At 46.5% G+C, this 19,903-nt stretch overlaps 1 protein-coding gene across 4 annotated transcripts in view; it reads left to right on the forward strand.

Moving 5' to 3' along the window:
- The window catches only part of LOC147729426 (uncharacterized), an 82,455-nt gene extending 65,380 nt beyond the window's left edge, over positions 1–17,075 (forward strand). For all 4 annotated transcript variants that reach the window (XM_086959771.1, XM_086959773.1, XM_086959772.1 and 1 more), the window contains one exon: positions 13,076–17,075. In XM_086959771.1, the coding sequence (XP_086815897.1) occupies positions 14,008–15,165 (1,158 nt within the window). In that variant the 5' untranslated portion in view covers positions 13,076–14,007 and the 3' untranslated portion in view covers positions 15,166–17,075. The remainder of the gene's footprint in view (positions 1–13,075) is intronic.
- Positions 17,076–19,903: the final 2,828 nt, after the last annotated feature.

Raw genomic sequence — 19,903 nt, forward strand, 5'->3', positions numbered from 1 at the left:
ATTGCATTGCAAATGCTTGTTCTTTTTGGTAAGGGCATCTCCCATTGGCGGTGCCTCCATGAGGGCAAAAGAGCGTCACCACGTCGCTGAAAGTGAAGGGAAACATGAAAAATAAAAGGGTAAAAAAAACAAATGTATTACCATTTAATTTTTCATTCTGGCAAGCAGCCACATCAGATTCGGCTGGCCGGCAGCAGGGAGGAGCCGGGGGCACAGTGCACTTCAGTTTCACTTTGGCCGGCTGTCTTGCGAAGGCCAGCCTGATGTGCGCAGTTTAAACACTCCTAACTTAGCAGTCTTAACAGCCTGGCCGAGAGCATTCACAGGCCTCCAGGGTCCAAAGGAGCGTCGCACAAGGGTGCTCCAACCAATACTGGTGCTGCTGAGCAGCATGAGAGCAGTGCTGGGATTGGTAGAGGGGAGTTGGGAGAGGCTCTCGGAGCCTGCTGCCTGTTCTGGTGGAGCCCCGGAGTGTTGAGACGAAGAGGAGCAGTGGGTAAGTAAATATTTATTTCTTTATTTTAATTTAAATTAGCTCACTGACAATGCACTGTGAGAATCTCGCAGTGCCTTCAGCCTCCACTTCAGAGCACTCAATCATGGCCCGTTATAAACATTGTTTAAAATGCATCACAAGTAAGAGGGTTGACACCGAGCACTGCTGTTTTTTGTGTGGTGAGAGCATCAGCGATAGGTTGACCTGCTCCACACTTACAGCGATATATTATACACAAATAGTATGTGTGGCGTGAGCATCACCGATAGGCTGACCTGCTCCACACTTACACTGATATCTTATACACAAATAGTATGTGTAGTGTGAGCATCACGATGAGCTGACCTGCTCCACACTTACAGCGATATATTATATACAAATAGTATGTGTAGTGTAAGCATCACGATGAGCTGACCTACATTTACATTCACACCTCTCTCCTTACCCTCACAATACGCACTGCTCGCCTTACAATAACATAACACACTGATCTGCTAACACTCACAATACACACCAGTCTCCTTACGCTCACAACACACACTGCTATCCTTACACTCACAATACGCACTGCTCGCCTTACAATAACATAACACACTGATCTGCTAACACTCACAATACACACCAGTCTCCTTACGCTCACAACACACACTGCTATCCTTACACTCACAATACGCACTGCTCGCCTTACAATAACATAACACACTGATCTGCTAACACTCACAATACACACCAGTCTCCTTACGCTCACAACACACACTGCTATCCTTACACTCACAATACACATTGCCTTCCTTACTCTCACCATACATACCCATCTCCTCACACTCACAATACACATTGCTCTCCTTACACTTGCAGTACTTCAATCCTCTTACACTTGTAGTACACACTGATTAACTTACACTCCAAATACACACTGCTCGCCTTACACTCACAATACACACCAATCTCCTTACGCTCACAGCACACATTACCTTCCTTACACTCACAAGAAAACCTGCTCTCTTTACACTCAAAATACATTCTCATCTCCTTACACTCATAATGCACACTGCTCTCCTTACACTCAATCAATCAATCAGGGGTTTATAAAGCGCGTTACCCACCTGTGAGGTTCTCAAGGTGCTGGGGGGGCAGCTCTGGGTCAGTCGAAGAGCCAGGTCTTGAGGTCCTTCCTGAAAGTGTGCAGGTTCGGAGAGCGTCTGATGTTAACTGGGAGCTTGTTGCTGGTTTTGGCTGCGATGTAGGAGAAAGCTCAGGGCAAGGTCGGCGGAGTGAAGGTTCCTATTGGGTGCGTGGAAGGACACTCTCTCGTTGAGGTATTTGGGTCCGATGTTGTGGAGGGATTTGTAGGCGTGGGTGAGGAGTCTCGACGGGGAGCCAGTGGAGGCCTCGTAATTGTTGGGTCATGTGCTCATGGCGCGGTGTCCCGAGGACGAGTCTGGCTGCAGAGTTCTGGATGGTCTGGAGTCTGTGCAGAAGAGTGCTGTTGATTCCAGCATAGAGGGCGTTGCCGTAGTCCAGTCTGCTGGTAATGAGTGTGTGGGTGACGGTCCTTCTGCAGGTGGGGGGATCCACTTGAAGGTCTCACAGAGGATGCAAAGGCAGTTGAAACTGGCGGAGGCGACGGTGTTGATCTGGCGGGTCATGGAGAGGGAGAAGTCAAGGATGATGCCAAGGTTCCTGGTGTGGTCAGTAGGGGTGGGTGGGCTCCCAAGGGCAGCGGGCCACAAGGTGTTGTCCCATGCAGAGGTGCAGAGGCTGAGGATGAGGACCTCGGTCTTCTCTGAGTTCAACTTCAGGCAGCTGTCCTTCATCCAGGCTGCCACGTTCTTCATACCTTTCTGGAAACAGAGTCTGGTGTCCTTGAGATTCTTCGTGAGTGAGAGGATGAGCTGGGTGTTGTTGGAGTAGGATACGATAGTGAGCCCATGCTGTTTGACAATGGCGGTGAGGGGGGCCATGTAGATGTTGAAGAGCGTGGGGCTGCGTGAAGATCCCTGGGGTACTCCGCAGTTGATTTCCATGGGTTTGAGGAGGAAGGGAGGGAGTCGGATCCTCTGGGTTCTCCCGGAACTGGTTACACTCACAATACACACCAATCTTGTTGGACTTGGCCCTTCTGGCAGGTTCACCCCTAAACTTTTTGCTTTGTGAATGTGAATTGGAGGTAGTGATTTTTGGTTTGTGCGCACTTTCACTGTGTCCCAGTGGAAAGTGCGTGCGCACTCTGAGTGCGTGGAGTAAGGTTGGCCTGCCCTCCCATAGGAATGCATGGGGAATGTCTGTGTCCCTGGTAGTTCCTGATGCGTGAGGTGTGCAGGCTCGAGTTTGGTATGTGCGGACTCGTGTGATTGAATGCTTCGCAATGATGTATGTGGTATGATTGTGTCTTGTGTCGAAGTGCCACTTCTAGGAGTTGGCATGTTAGTGTAAAATGTGTCTGGCGTGTGATTGGCTGGAGCTGGCTGGTGAGCCTGGCTCCAGGAGTCTGGATGGGTCTGCCCGGTGGTGAGTGTGGAGATTAGCATGCTGATGGCTGGGGAGGAGTGCACCTGGTTCCTGAATAGGGCTGGGCTTTTTTCACACAATGCTGGCTCCGCCCCCTGTGGTGCGACTGATGACCCTAGCCCTGCCAGTGAATAGAGTGAGGGTCTGAGCACATCAAGAGTGCTCACCAACCAGCTGCGTCTGGTTTTTCCCCTCACCCTGAACTAAGACAAAGGATTTATTGGTAAAAAAGGGGCTGTGTCCCCATAGAAAAGGTTCTCTTCCAGTATCCTGAGGGGGCTGCTGCTGTTGCTGGGCAGGAGGACTGCCACTTGGATTGCCTCCCTGCCTGGAGGCCCAGTGAGCTGGCTCTGGGCCCAGCCTTGCCCCCCTGCCTGCCTAAGGAGCTTTGCTGGATCTGGACCTTGCCCTCAAGTGCAGGAGAGCGCTGGATTTGCCCCTGCCTTCCTTACTTTGAGCGGGGACCCTGTTGCCTAGGCGCTGTGCTGGGGGAAGGCCTGCTGGGGGGCCTGCCGCGCCGAGAGGCTGCCTGGAGAGCCCCTGCCTGTGGTTTACAACGCGGGTGCCCACCTCGCGTTGTCTGCCGCTCCTGTGGCCCCTAGCGCTTAGGAGCGCTTTCTTGTAATTTTATCCCGTTTTATTTATTTATTTAACCGGTGCCACACCGCTTTATTATTGATTCATGAGGGAGCATACCCCTTGTGTGCCCCCCCCCCCCGCATCACCGCTGCATCCCGGGACAGCCGAAAATTGCCGCCCAGCCCGCGACAAGGAAGTCGGGCAGGCCGGGGGCGGGACAAGCGGACAACCGGAAGCAGGAAGTCCGGCCGGCTGAGGAGAAGCGCACCGGCCGCCGTGCAGCGAGGCACCCAGAGTGCGGAGAGTGCCCCGCCACAGCCAGCCAGAGAAGCCCAGTGAAGCCGAGCCGCCACCGCCTGCAGAGGTCTTGAGGGAGAGCCCCGGTCTGCCTGGTAGTGCCCGCGCTGCCTGGAGAGGAGCCCCGCAGCCGCCGCAGGAGAGCCAGTGAGTGCAGGAGGGCTGGGGCCTCCCAATTGAAAGCAGAGCGGCCCAGTTGTTAGTGGGCCCCTCCACCGACAGGAGCAGTGTTTCTTTAGAGCCCTGAGAGGGCTCCAGGGGCATTTGATCATTGTTAGCCCTGAGAGGGCTCTGGGGGCATTTGGTCATTGTTAGCCCCTAGAGGGCTCCAGGGGCATTTGGTCATTGTTAGACCACGAAGGGCTCCGGGGGCATATTTCGTTGGTTGAGCCACCGAGAGGCTCAAGCCGCCACCGTTGTGCACGGGTCCCCCGTGAGGGACCCCGCCGCTCCCCTAGCGAGGTGGCTTCTTTGTAGTACGAGCCCAGAAGAGGCTCTCCAGTGCCACATTTGTTTAGAGCCACGAGAGGCTCTTGTGTCCCACAGTGGTTTTAGAGCCCAGAAAGGCTCAGGGGCATATCTTTGTTACCGAGCCTGACGAGGCTCCCACGCTGTGTTTGGCCCCATTGTGTTATTGAGCCCAGGAGGCTCCAACGTTGGCCCCATCATTTTCCCCAGCTGCCCAGCACTTCGTGGGCAGCTGCTACGTTTAGGCCCCTGACATTGGGACACAGGGCGTCCTAGCCCCAACAAGGCCAGAGGGCCTAGGGACTGCCACAGGTGGTGGCTTATGTGAGTTTGGCGCAATTGTTCTTTTGCTACACCTCTGAATGTTTTTAGGCATCATGTGTTTTCCTTCCCTGCACCTCTGAATGTGTTTTATTGCGTCATGTGCCATGTTCTTACACCGCTGAATGTATGTTATGCATCATGTGTTTTCCTTCCCTACACCTCTGAATGTGTTGTGATGCATCATGTGTAATGTGTCTATGCCCCTACTTGTATTGTGATACTTAGGTGGTTGTTCTTGCTAGTACAGATGGTGCTAGTGAGGTCCTGGTTCCCTGCGTGACCTGTTCCTAAGGTGGTAAGGGTTGCGTAGGTGGTACTTACTGGTTACCAGTAGTTACTGGTTGTGTGCTTTATGTTCTATTTTGTGCTACGGTAATTTTATATTCTATGTTCTAAGTGCTAATTCTACCCAGTGCTGAGTTCTAAGAGTGCCTATTCCTGACAGTGCTCCATGTGGCCCTGTCTTGTACATATCCCCTGTAAATTCTGCCCGTGCCTGTTGGCACATTGTAAAGTGTGTGTTTTTATCTAATGTGTTTTGGTATAATACAAAGGCTATTTTTATATATAACCTTGTGTGGAGTTTCCTTTGTGGTGGGCCTTAGGTGTTGTTGCTGGGTGCGCGCGCAAACACTTAACCTACATAGCCTCCAAGTTTAGCCTTGCTGCTCGCACCACGTTACCTAGAGGGTGAGCAGGGGTTATCTTAGCGTGTAACTCCCTTGCCCTGACTTGGGAGTGGTGGTCTCTGACTGACTTTGGCGCAAGCCCTGGCCAGCCAGGGATCCCATTTCTAACAGATCTCCTTACACTCACAACACACACTGCTATCCTTACACTCACAGTACACATTACCTTCCTTACACTCTCAATAAATACTTTTCTTTTCACGCACAATACATTCTTATATCCTTACACTCACAATACACACCAATCTCCTTACACTCACACCACACACTGCTATCCTTACACTCACAATACACACCGCTCTCCTTACACTCACAATAACTACTGCTCTCTATACACTCACAAACATTCTTATCTCCTTACACTCGGAATACATACCACTCTCCTTACTCTCACCATACATACCAATCTCCTCACACTCACAATACACATTGCTCTCCTTACACTCACAGTACTTAGATCCCCTTACACTTACAGTACACACTCATCCCCTTGCACTCCAAATACACACTGCTCGCCTTACACTCACAATACAAACTGCTCTCCTTACATTAACAATACACACTGCCTTACACTCAAAATACACATTGCTCTCCTTACACTCACAATACACGTTGCCTTCCTTACACTCACAATACATACTGCTCTCTTTACGTTCACAATACACTCCTACCTCCTTACACTCAGAATACACAGTCATCTCCATACACTCCCAAAACACGCCACTCTACTCGCACTCACCCTGCACACTGATCTCCTTAAACTCGCAAGACACACTGTTCTCTTTACACTCAAAATACACACTACTCTCCTTACAATAACAATACATACTGCTTTCCTTACACTAACAGTACACACCACTTCACTTACACTCACAATACACACCGCTCTTCTTACACTCTTAATACACACCCCCTCTCCTTACACTAATGATACATACTTCTCTCCTTACACTAACAGTACACACCACTTACACTCGCAATAGACACAGCTCTCCTTATACTCATAATAATCACTTCTCTCCTTACACTAATGATGCATACCACTCTCCTTACACTCATAATGCACACTGCTTGCCTTACATTCACAATACACACTGCTCGCCTTACATTCACAATACATACTGCGCCTTACACTAATAATACAAAATGTTCGCCTTACACTCAAAATACACACCGCTAGCCTTACACTCACCATACACACTGCTTTCTTAACACTAACGTTGCACATTGCTTTCCTTACATTCACAATACAAACTGCTCGCCTTACACTCACAATACACATTTCTCTCCTAATATTTATAGTACACACTGCTCACCTTACACTAACAATATAAATGTAAAAAAATATATAAATTGATACTTGTATAGCGCACTACTCACCCGCAAGGGTCTCAAGGCGCTTGTACGAATACCACTGTGGAACCCATCCTGGCTTTTCTTGTGAGGCGTCCACTCCTGGGCACCCCCAAGGTGGAGGCCAGGCATCCTTAGCATTGTGGGGGCCGTTGTGGAGATTAAGCAAGCTATTGCCCAGAGTTGCAGAGTGAGACTTCATGATTGGAATAGGCACCGAGGTGAGAATTATCAGGTCCGTGGAATTTTGAGCCCAAGACCCGCCAAGGCGGGGAATTGAACCCTGGTCCCAGGCTAGACCTCTGCATCAGGGTCTGCCGCTCTAACCATTGAGCCACACTTCACTGCTCTCCTTACAATAACAATACACCCAGCTCGTCATACAGTCAAAATACACACTGCTCTCCTTACACTCATAATATACATTGACTTCCTTACACTCATAATACATGTTCACTGCTTACACTCACCACACAAACCGTTCACCCAACACTGATAGCTTATGACACTGACCCTGCACACACAATACAAACCATTTATTCTGCAGTCAGATAATCACTGCACTTCTTGCACTTACAGTACACACTCCTCTCTCATTTGTGCCCACACACTTCTCAACCTGCACTCACACACCTCTCACCTTACATCCAACTGAGTTAAGAGTGAGGCCGACTGTTAGTGTGTCCCTGGTACTACCTGCATGTCCCAAATCTTGGAAGAAGGGTTTTTACTTTTCAGTTTAAACTGATTATAGACAATAAAATATTTGCTTTTCCTTAGAAAGCAGAATTCACTGGATTTTGCCCCTTATTTCTCATCCTAGGTGTTCATGAAAGAAGAAGAAAGAGTGGCCGCTCTCCATCCCATCTCACCTACGTTTTGCCTCGGTTTCTTTAGGTCAGGTGAGGACAGTTCCTACTGTCCCCACCTATCCTAATGTAATTGTAATGTATAAAACAGGGAAACATCTTCATTCTTGTCTAAGAATTAAGAGAATCAAATGTATTGTAATAAACTTGTGGAATTATCTGACATTTTCTTAATTGTACTATATAGGCTGTATCCTTCAGTAGTGTGATCTAGTGGTTACATCATAAAGGTGATGGGTGTGCACAGCAACACCAGTCTGCAAACGATAGGGAGGGATAGCGCCAGGAAGCAGCCGAAACAAGGCTTGACATTTGGCAGTATCACGCGTACAAAACCCTTTGACCTCATTAAATGGACACACATTGAGAGGTGCTCAATAACAATGCACTGCACTGAATACAGAGGTAAAGTGCCTTGTGCAAGTGTCACAAATGCCTGGCAGGATCACAGTCCATGCACTTAACAAATCTGTATATCAAACAAGCAGCGCCTCTACTATGGATCGGTACTCTCAATTGTTTGTCCTCACGTTATTTACGCAAATATACACCATTTTATTTTATCTTGCATCTTTTTCATTCATTATACAACCATGCTAGACGTCATAATTTTCACATCAATACTCCTCGACATGAATAATAATGCTTAATTTTTATTTAAAAAGATCATATGAACACTAAGGGTGGGCGGAACTCGACGAATTTCACTCCACAGAATTATGTTAAGTTACTTGAAAACAGTGCAGAGCTCTGCCTGTAGTTGCAAAAAATGCATGTCCTGCCACGGTTTAACACTGGGTGGTGCGTTCTGTGCTGAAAAATCAGCGCAAACTGCACCACATTGTGCGTAACAGCGTGGGTCTATTCGAGTTGATTTTGCCGTCACTCGAGTAGAAAATATACTCCAGAAGCAGCCGTCTAACCCCAATCACTCTTGTGACCGCTCATGTTGGAAAATCATGCCAGCAGGCGTCCTATCAAACAGAAATCATAATGGAGGATGCCAAAACTGGCTTGCGTTCACCAGCTCGCTTGCTGGAGCCTTGTGTTACTCCCGTTGTCATTGCATTGCTCAAATCGGAAATAAATGATCACACTGCGATTGGCGCAACTTGGTCGGAACTCTGTGTTAAAAAAGAAATGCAGAGTTGCAAATTCCTCCAATTCCGCGAGTAGAACTAAAAATTCCAGCTGGGTCTATTGAACACTTCCATTGTTATGGTGCAAGTAAAAAATTATGGGTAACTCGTGAAATAAGAGTGACACTCTATCAACATTTTGTGATTTGTATCGTGTTCATGCAGAAATCAGATGTGTATTGAACTTGTATGACTACTAAGTACTCCTCAGAATTGGGAACTGGTGATGCAGATTTTGCGACTACTTTTCTGGATGGACACCAGTTCATCAAGAGAAGTAAAGGGGCCACTCTCGATTTGTCTCTGGGGAATAAATGTTGTAGAATATTTTCAGTATTTTGCAACCCATGTTGTTCTGTTGGTATATATTACAGAGTCAGGAAAAAAGGTCACTTACTGCTTTCATATTCTTCAGTTTGCTTTTTTTAACCCCTCCCATGCTCGTGACGGAACCGTTCCGTCACGAGCCTCGGGTGGGCTGTGCTGGTGAAGGAACGGTTCCGTCACGGCCCTCTCATCTCGCCTGCGCGGCGCGAATTCCGCGCCTGCGCTAACGTTCTCTAGCGCGGGCGGGGCCGTGACGGAACCGTTCCATCACAAGCACAGCTCACCCGCGTGCCGTGACGGAGCGGTTCCGTCACGAGCAATGGACTGCCGAGCGCCCCCCCCCCAACCCCTTAGCACTTCGGCGGAATAGCCGCCGCAGTGAAGGGGTTAATGGTGTTTGCACACCGAGAAAGGGGACTTATTAGTCAAAATATGTTAATTAGTGTCCTGTTAAGCGGAGAAAGTTTTTTGGGTGACATAGAGTACGGAGGGAAAGCTGACTTTATATATTGAGAGAGAGAGATATCACGTGCTAAGAAACAGATTTGTTTATAATAACACAGACAACCTCATTTTTTACATGCACTACATAGAGCACATCATATGGATATTTCACTACCTAGTTACATGTTTATGTTGGACCTGGCCCTTTTGGCAGGTTTACCCCGAAACTTTTTGCTTTTTCCTAGCCTGTTTTTGTGACCTGGTGTTGGTGATTTTAGGCCTCTGCGCACTTTCTCACTGTGGTACAGTGTAAAGTGCGTGAGCTCTCTGTGTATGTGTGGTGAGTGACCTGCCCTCCCATAGGAATGAATGGGGAATATGTATGCCCATGGTAGTTCCTGATGTGTGGGGAGTGCAGGGTCGAGTTTGGTATGTGCAAACTCGTGTGATTGAATGCTGCGCAATGGTATATGGGGCATGATTGTGTCTAGTGTAGAAGTGCCACTTCTAGAAGTTGGCATATTTGTGTAATTTGTGTCTGGTGTGTGATTGGCTGAGGCTGGCTGGTGAGCCTGGCTCCAAGAGTCTGGGAGGGTCTGCCCCGGTGGTGAATGGAGTGTTTAGCATGCTGATGTGAGGGAAGGAGTGAGCCTGGGCCTGCTTGTGGATTGACCGTCTGGTTTGAGGGTCCTGAATGAGGCTGGGTTTCCCCCACACAATGCTGGCTCCACCCCCAGGGGTGCGTCTGATGTCCCTAGCCTGGCCAGTGAAAGGAATTCCCTATATCCAGTTCTAGATGGTTCTCACACTGCCTGCACCCTGCTAGACAAAGGATTTCTCTGTATAAAAAGGGTCTGTGTTCCCTTACAAAATGTTCTTGTTTCTGACTTTAATCCTGCCAGGGGCGTGCTGCTGCTTGGGCTCAGGGGAAGGCTTGCCTCCCTGAGCCCTGCCCAGCCCCTGGAAACCTGATGGACTTTCCTGGGGGAGCTGGAGGACTTTTCTTTGTTGGGAGCTGCTGTGCTCCACCTCTCTTGTCCCTGAACTGAGTTTATAGCGCTGGGAGCGCTTTATCCTTTCTCGTAGCGCTGGAGAGCGCTTTATATTGCCTTTAAGCACCTGGGAGCGCTTTTTATGATCCAGGCAGGTGCCCACCCTGCCTTTCGTAATGCCGCGGACCTTGCCGCTATATTGCCCCGTTTTTATTTAATTATTTGAAGCCGGTGCCCACCCGGCATTGCCCAGTGTTCCCACCGCCGCTGCCTGGGACTGCCGAAGGAGAAACCGAAGTAGCAGAGCCCTGATTGGCTCAGAGCGACGAGCCCCCTCAGGATTTTTCCCCAAACCGCAGCATCACCCTTTGGCCCGCACTCTGATTGGGCAGCGCATGGAATCTGCCTGTGAGGAAGAGGAATCATGGCGGCCGGTCGACCGGGCTCCCGTGAGCTGAGGGAGCCCTGCAGCAAGAGGAGAGGTAGCTGGCCGAGTGAGAGGGGCAGCAGCCCGGGGCTCCCGTGAGCGAGGGAGAGTCCCGGGGCCGCCAGAAGGAGTAGCTGTCCGCGGGGCTCCCATGTGTCAGGGAGAGCAATGCTTTGCCCGTGAGAGAAGTGCTGCTGCCGGGCGGAGAAGAGAAGAGCAGCAGTGGAGAAGCCGGTGAGTAGGGCCCTGGTGTGCACGTGAAGGGAGGAGGGCGTCGGGGCACATTGCCAGTGCCTGCCCCTCCCGCTTGGGCTATCAATGCCTCGAGAGGCTCCGGGGGCATTTTGCTAATTCGAGTCCCCCTGCGAGGGACTCCCACAAGGCCCCAGTGATGTCAGTTGAGCCCACGAGAGGCTCTGGGGGCATTCTTGTGTAGAGCCCTGAGAGGGCTCTGGGGGCCATATTATTTCCAGCCTGATAGGCTCCGCCGCTGTTTGGCCCCGCATTTGAGTTAGAGCCCTGCAAGGCTCCCCCAGCAGCCGCATTCTTGCAGAGAGCCTAGTGAGGCTCCTGGGGGCATTTCTATTGAGCACGAATCCCCAGACTCAAACAACGGGGCCATAATTGTTTAAGAGCCTGTGTGGCTCCAACGTTCTGCGCAATGTGGCACAGTTTCAGAGCCTGTGTGGCTCCAACGTTTGGGGCATGTGTTATGTCAGAGCCTGTGTGGCTCCAACGTGGGCACGAGTGTTTCAGAGCCTGTGTGGCTCCAACAGTTGGCGCAGTTCTGTTCTAGGGTCAGTGAGGACCCTGTCGCAGTTTTGATTCCCAGCTGCCAAGCAATTAGTGGGCAGCTGCACCGTTTAGGTCTTGCGATTGTTCCCAGGTGCCCAGCAAGTAGGGAGCACCTGCAACGTTTAGGTTTTGCGCCGGTGGCGCACCCCTGACTGGCGCTGCAAGGCAGCGCGCCCTGACATTCTGGACACAGGGCTCTTTAGTCCCTTTATTATATGGGGGCTGGTATGTGATTTTATTTAAGCGCAATGTGATTATCTATGTGATAATAATTGCCTAATGTGAGTTTTGCGCAATGTGATGTGGTGCTAGGAAATATAATGCATTTAATATGATTACGCACCTTGATCTTACACCTCTGAATGTTTTTTGGCATCATGTGTTTTTGCGCTATTGAGTTATGTTCTGGCACCTCTGAATGTTTTTATGCATCATGTGTCTTCCTTGATTTTACACCTCAGAATGTGTTGGTTTATGCATCATGTGTTTTTCCTTCCCTGCACCTCTGAATGTGATTTTGATGCATCATGTGCCTTGTTCTGACACCGCTGAATGTATGTTTTATGCATCATGTGTTTTCCTTCCCTAAACCTCTGAATGTTGTGATGCATCATGTGTAATGTGTTCTTGCTTATACCCCTAATTGTATTGCAATACTTAGTTGGTTTTTCTTTTTAGTACAGGTGGTCCTAGTGAGGTCCTGGTTCCCTGCGTGACATTCTCCTAAGGTGTTTAGGGTTGCGTAGGTAGTACTTACCTGTTACCAGTAGTTACTGGTTGTGATTTATATTTGCTAATTTGTGCTACAGTGATCTTATATCATATATTCTATTTTCTACTAAGTGCTGATTCTGACAGGACAGGCGCCCACGTGGCCCTGTCCTTTGTAAATAATCCCTTGTGAATATTGCCCGTGCCAGTTGGCACAATGTACATGTGTGATTCTATCTGATGTGTTTTGACAATACCAAAGTTATTTTTATATAACCTTGTGTGGAGTTCCTTTTGTGGTGTACCTAGGATGTTGTTGATGTTGTGTGCTGGCGCAAATGCTTTACACATTGCCTCCGGGATAAGCCTGTCTGCTCGTGCCAAGCTACCAAGAGGGTGAGCTGGGGTTATCTTGGCGTGTGACTCCCTTGCCCTGACTAGAATGGTGATTTCTGCTTAGCTTTGGCGTCGGCCTTAGCCAACCAGAAATAGCCAGTTCTAACAGTTTGTTTGCTTGAAAGATCTGTTTTAAAATCACATGCTTTAGAATTTATTTAAAGATATTGTCACATTGACCTCATGTCGTACTTCACACTGCAGACAGTCTAAATGATTTTAAATGTCTTTTTTTAATCTCTTTTCACACAACTACAGGTGGACACATGAAGAAAAAAGAAATTAAAAAATGAAATATCTCCAGTAAGACTTCTAATAAATGTCTTCAGTGTTGGGAGCTAGAAGAATCCAGTAAGAAATGGAAATGCACCCACGAACAGATACATCACTTTCGAGAAACATCAATGAAGCAGATCTCAGAATCTGTGCTGAGTGCACAGTGAATACAATGCATTGATCGCACCGACAAATGGAAAAAAAGGACCAAATCCAATCTTGGTTCTGGAATGCGCACAGTAATCATACACTTTTATAAATAAACTCTTGCCTTGATGTTGGAACATAGTAAATCCATTGTAAGTCAGTTCACAGCAGCCAGAAAAAGAGTTCAAAGGTTAAGCGAATGCTAATGGTGAACCAGACAACTGAAAATTTAAAAAATGTTTAGTGACCATTTAGTGCTAATGTTAAATTTTAAAACCTGTGAGAAAAATACCATATAAATGCAGTAAACATAGAAATATCTTTCAAATTCGATTACATGTGATGGCTCATTGGTGAAGAAATCCAGTCCAGTATATACAGATAGCATTCCTTACTTGGAAATATGCTCTCAAATTTCCACCATCATACCTAAGCCAGGAAACGCAAACTGAAGGTTCGGAGTCCTCTGAAAACCCATGTCATCTGCACTGTGTGTTGATGTTGTTGGGTTCTAAAAGTACTTAATGTTAATTTAATGTAATTAATTTAATCTGTCCCTTTGTGATTCTGTGTTATAAAAGTCAGTAAAAAAATATAAAAACTGGATATTCTAATGGCACAACAAAAATGTCTTACATTTACAGTGTGTATTAATCACTTCAGTTAATTTTCACAGTCAGGAACCCATCGGAAAATACATGTGCAGTGAATGTGGGTCGAGTTTTAGTAACTCACATACCAAATAAATCAAGCATAGTGAATGTGAGATGATGGTTAAACAATCATTGAACCCAAAGCGCATTTGTTTAGTGCAAACGAAAGAAAAACTACACACATGCAGTGAATGTGGTATGACCTGTAATGGATCATCTCATCTAAAGATTCATCAGCAAACGCACAGAGTAGAAAAAAAAACACACACATGTAAGGTCTGTGGGAAGCATTTCAGTCGCTCTTCAAGTCTTAGGCTCCATCAGCGGACACACTCAGGAAAAAAACCACACCCATGTCCTGAATGTGGTAAGAGTTTCAGTTACCCTTCAAAGGTTAAGGCCCATCAGAGGACACACACTGGGGAGAAACCATACACATGCTGTGAATGTGGGAAGAGTTACACTACCTCAGCAATACTTGCCACCCATCAACTGAAACACACAGGTGAAATGCCATACAAGTGCAGTGAATGTGAGACGAGCTTTAATCGGTTAGCAAACCTAAAGAGACATCAACAAATGCACACGGGATACAAACCACATATATGTAGTGAATGTGGGAAGAGCTTTTTTCAGTTAGCACATCTAATACTTCATCATCGAATACATACAGGAGAAAAACCACATGTTTGCATTGAGTGTGGTAAAGGGTTTAATCAGCCATCCCACCTATATCGCCATTACCGAACACACATTGGAGAAAAACCACATACCTGCAGTGAATGTGGCAAGCATTTCACTCACTTATCTAGCCTTAGCGATCATCGGTGGTTGCATATTGGAGAAACGCAATACAAGTGTGAAGAATGCGGTATGGGTTTTAATCGGTTGGTAACTCTACAGCGCCATAAGCGCACACATAGAGGAGAAAAACCATACACATGCAGTGAATGTGGTAGGAGTTTTAATCGGTCAGAACACTTACAGCGCCACCACTATATACACACTGGAGAAAAACCATACATATGTAGTGAATGTGGAAAGGGCTTTACTCAGTTAACAAACCTTAAATGTCATAGTCGAGGACACACTGGAGAAAAACCATACACATGCAGTGAATGTTGTATGAGGTTTAATCGGTTGATGCACCTGCAGCGTCATTACCGAACACACACGGGAGAAAAACCATACAAATGCAATGAATGTGGGAAAAGCTTTATGCAATCATCAAACCTAAAGTACCATCAGCAAACACACAAGGCAAAACCATAAAAATATCATCAATCCTTAAAGGTCATTAGAAAACACACACACACAGGATAAAACCCACACTGTGCGGTGAATGTGAAAAGAGTTGCAGTGATTTATCAAGTCTTCGAATCCATCAGCACCCATACAGTAGAAAAACCTTAAATTTGCATTGATTGTGCCAGGGGTTTTAATCAATTAGTTTGCCTACTGCACTAGTAGTGAACACTCACTTTTAGAAAACAAATACACTCAGTGAATGTGGGAAAATATTTACTCTGTCCGTACTTATAACATTCCATAAGCAATCCCACAAAGGTGAAAATATATTATTGTACGACATGTGGCATCCATTTCCGTGACTTGAAAGAGCTATGGAGTCATCAGAGAACATGTTAATATCATAAATGCAGTGAATGTAGAAAAGGTTATAATCTGTTCTCAAACCTAAAGATCTATCTGCAAATGCACAAGACGAACCTTATGTGCAGTGAATATAAGAAGAATGTCTTTATTCAGGGACTCGACGGAGCCATCCCAGAAAATACAAGAGGAGGGAGAGTCGATTCAGTGAATATGAGAACATTTTCAACAGCCTGGTAATCATGGAAAGGCCATTAAACAAAACATAAAGAGAGGAACTTGGGACCTTTTATTTAATGTGAGAAACAAACCCAACTTTAAATCTCAAAGTGATAACATGCAGTAAATGTGACAGGAGCAAAGAGCCCTATCTCACACAGCAGAGAGACTGCAAGACTCAGAACTTTGCACTGGATGTGGGTTAAAGGAACCAAAGCCAAAAGTGGCAGCCCTAATCCTGGGAGCAAATATTGTGTAACTTGGTGTTCATGAAAAAGAACAGCTGACGGGATAACCACATGAAATCTATGCACTTGAGATAAGGAGATTTGAAAGAGGTGTGTTGTCAATCAATCAATCAAGAGTTTGTAAAGCGTGCCACTCACCAGTGAGGGTCTCAAGGCTCTACTCACCCGTGAGGGTCTCAAGGCACTGGGAGGGGGAGGGGGGTTGGTATTCTCATGTGTATGCTAAAATAATCTCACTTAAAAAAGGCCCCACATAAAGAAGGGCCTTACAATCACATGAAATGTAAAAGAAGAGAGCTCTATGGAAAAGAACCTTGAGCACGTGTAGTTCTATACAATAATGTTTATTTATTTTGGGTGTGAATAAATGGTCTGTTTTGTGTAGCCCGTCTTCAGCAGCTCACCTGCCAGCATTGCACTGTCTTGGTGAAGGTGTGGTACTTGAATGACCTTGTACAAAAGACTGAGGTTCTTAAATTCAAATATTTGCTTGACTAAGAACCAGTTGAGTGAAAGCAGAGAGGGTGATTTGTGCCTATCATGCAGGTCTTGTGACTTTTTTTTACCCTGTTTTTGGTTCTTGTCCTATTCCCTGGCAGGTTCACACATTGTATTTTCAGTAATCCACGCCATTGATGACCACCACTGAAATCAGCGTCACTTTTTGCAGCACGTGTAATTCCGCCAGTAGTGGGACCTCCTTTAGTGATGTTGTTCTCACGTTAGGCTCATTGTTTCTCTGGAGTGATTCCCAGGTTGCAGGGCTTGTGGGAGTGAATCATGATGTGTCCGGTGAATCTTCTTGTCTCAACAGTAGCACCTCAGTCTTTTGATACTCAATGGAGCAAAAAATATCTGCTTGGACACTCTGATTGCATTGTATGTTACGCCCTTAAACTCGTAAAGTATTGATTTGGAAGTTGTTCTATTCAACGTGATTTGTTACATGTAGCCCAGAATAGGCCCTATCAAATGTGATTATTAATCAACTTTAATTTTTTTGTGCCATTAAACTTAAAGATTGGATTTAGCACTAGTTTTAAATGTTCAACCCATATCGGTTGTTAAGCAAATGCAAATAAATTTAATGGATTTAGTTCAGTTTAATAACTGTGCATGTTTAATGACCTTTTTTCCCCTTTGCTCCCATGTGTTTTGTGGCTGATCATTAGGTGCTGTGAATGGAGAGTTAGGCGTGACATCCATCCCTTTGATAGTACAGAGGGGTTGCAGATACTTGTACGGCCCCCGGTGCAGATGTAGCAGCAGCACAATCCTAAGCTGGTGTTTCCTCATTTCAATGGGGGAAATGAGGAAACCATTTGACCCTATGCCTTGTTATGCAGGTACAGAGATAAAGAGGCCATTAGGGTGTTTGTTAACAGAGTGCCGCAAAAGGTTGTGCTAAATTTGTGCCACAGGGGGTTGGAGCACAGTGTGCGCACTCTCTGAAGGTGCACCTTGAAAGGGTGCGAGGGAACGGAGTCAGAAGAGTTCCCTTATACTCTGCAGCTGTCCCTTCTGCAGGCGGGTACAGTCACTCACTGCACTCACCTGCTGGGGAATCTCTACCTCCTTTTACATTGCAGGCCATATTGCCTGCTGCGAAGCCCCACAGCAAATGCCAGTTCCAAACTGCCCTGGGGGCAGCACATTATCGGTCAATGGGCGCACTGCCCTGGTGTGTGCCCGGTACACCCAACTAAAGGTGCTCCACAGTGCAGACTAAGGCAGCGGACTCTTTAAATAGTACGCCCCTTGGTGATTGACAATGGTTTGGAAAATGGAGACAGCAGCACATTCTATTGTGTGCTCCAAATTCAACTAGCCCACGTTTTGGTATGATCCTATCCTGTGGTGAGCTATTGAGACCAAAGAGAATTTGCTGTAGAAATTCAGGCTTTTTATAAAGAAATTGACTTACTGGGGCATCACAATATTTCCCCGATTCAGCAATGGGTAAAGTTTCAAAGCCATTACATGAGGTTACCAGTAAATAAATCAGACCAGCAATGAGGTTCATACCTGGCTACAGAATTCAAAGTAAGTAAAGTATTGATGAAAAATGGGCGATTCTACATGAATATTCAAATTTGTAGGAGTCTATTATAGGGAGGTCATATGTCACCTTCAGGCATCTGCCAATATGTAGTGGATGTTGAATGAATGGGTTCTCGATCCCACTCTCTAGGACTCTTTATGCCACCGCCAACCATTTAGAGGGCTTCTTTAGCTGACAAATGTGTTCCAGCTGAAATAAAGATTGTAAAGGAGATTGCTAACCCAAATGTAGAACTGAAAATTCTTTAGCATCTTAATGTCCAAGAGGCGTTATTGGTGTGTATCTTTGTCCATGTAAACTGCTATACATTGCCACTACCATATGAAGATTAAGAACAAGCATTGGCATAGCCAATAGGTCTTGCCTTTGGGACCTTATAAGTATTTAGTTATGCAGCACAATATCCTTTGTGCAACTACATAAACTGTTGCATGGCTAAACACTTATAAGGTCCCAAAGGCAAGACCTATTGGCTATGCCAATGCTTGTTGCTACTTTGTAAATAAATAAAAAAAAATCTTAAAATACAGTCGCCCTTTATGCAAGTAATACTGCTGTAAACACGCGGTAAAAAAGTATTCAGTGTTGTTATCGTGACAGCCCAAACCAAGGAAACAGGTTTACAATCTTAGAACCATCTTATTCACAATGATGTCTGGCACGAACCAACGAAATCGCAATTACTTCATGACATATTAATTGTAAACTATGAAGTTCTGGAATGCATTCAGTTATGCAAAAATGATTTAACCCTGTTGGCTGCTGCAATAAGCACACGAGGAAACACCTTAAGAATGGTAAAGTAAATTGTGGTGGTAGGGAGGAGCAGTGGTGGTACACTCCCGAGACAGCCTAACCTTTTAGGAAACTTCTGCTGCTTCAGGGACAGCACTCTGTTTAAGGGTCTGCCACGGCTGGGCTACAGTCAGCCGAGAGTCCTGTGGCTGCGTGGGATAAGGAAGGAGTTGTGTACTCGTCACAGGGGAGCCCATGGTCGCCGCAGTAGGTCCGTCCATACTTGTAGCTGTTTTGACTCTGACCAGCGACAGCAGGAACACACCACCCTCCAGAACCCGTCAAACTAGGTAGTCTTGGAAATAGAAGGAGGACGTACAACGCGTATACAATGTTGTGGCCATCTTAGAAGGCTGATTCAGTCAATTCTGTTTTTTATCATTTAAAGGCAAGGTCATCCCAGGGAGCAAATGGATTTCAAACTATTGAAAAGTGATTAATATTACACACTGGCGTTAATTTTTAAATATAAAGCGGCATATACAGTGTTTATATATAATATAGACAGACTTTAACCTAAAATGCATTTTCCTTACACATGCGATGACGCGCACTGTGCTAAGCACGCTATTGATGCGCGCACAGCAATGATGGGAGAGGCTGAGAGAGGCGTGTGTGCTTGTGCACGTAACCGCAAGCTGGTGGTCGGCGGTTAGCACTTTGAAAAGCCCCTTTTCACTTTTCACTGCAGCCTGCCACAAAAGCACCCTTAGGTCTGAGAAAGGGGCCATGCTTGGCTTCAGACCTTTAATCGGTGATCCCGGCCTTTAGTTAGGGTTGTTGGTGGTTTTGGCGTGTTCCAGACGCTACTTTACTGATGTGACAGAAAGCTCTGGCTTCTGTGTGTGCATCCTGCTATCAGTGCACTGTGGCAAATGTGCAGCCCCGGTGTGATGAAGGGCAAGAGAGCCCCCCTCCTGCTTCTGGAGATAACAGAGAAAGGACGAGATGGTGCTCTAGTCAGGAAGGCGCTGTGGTTGAGGTTTCTCAGGTCAGAGTGATGCTCAAAAGGGTCAACCTCTCGACACCCTCAATTCTTAATACCATTAAGAAACAGAATATTGAGGTGATCGAG

Source organism: Lissotriton vulgaris, chromosome 2_2 (genome assembly GCF_964263255.1).
Source record: "Lissotriton vulgaris chromosome 2_2, aLisVul1.2, whole genome shotgun sequence".
NCBI classification, from domain to species: domain Eukaryota; kingdom Metazoa; phylum Chordata; class Amphibia; order Caudata; family Salamandridae; genus Lissotriton; species Lissotriton vulgaris.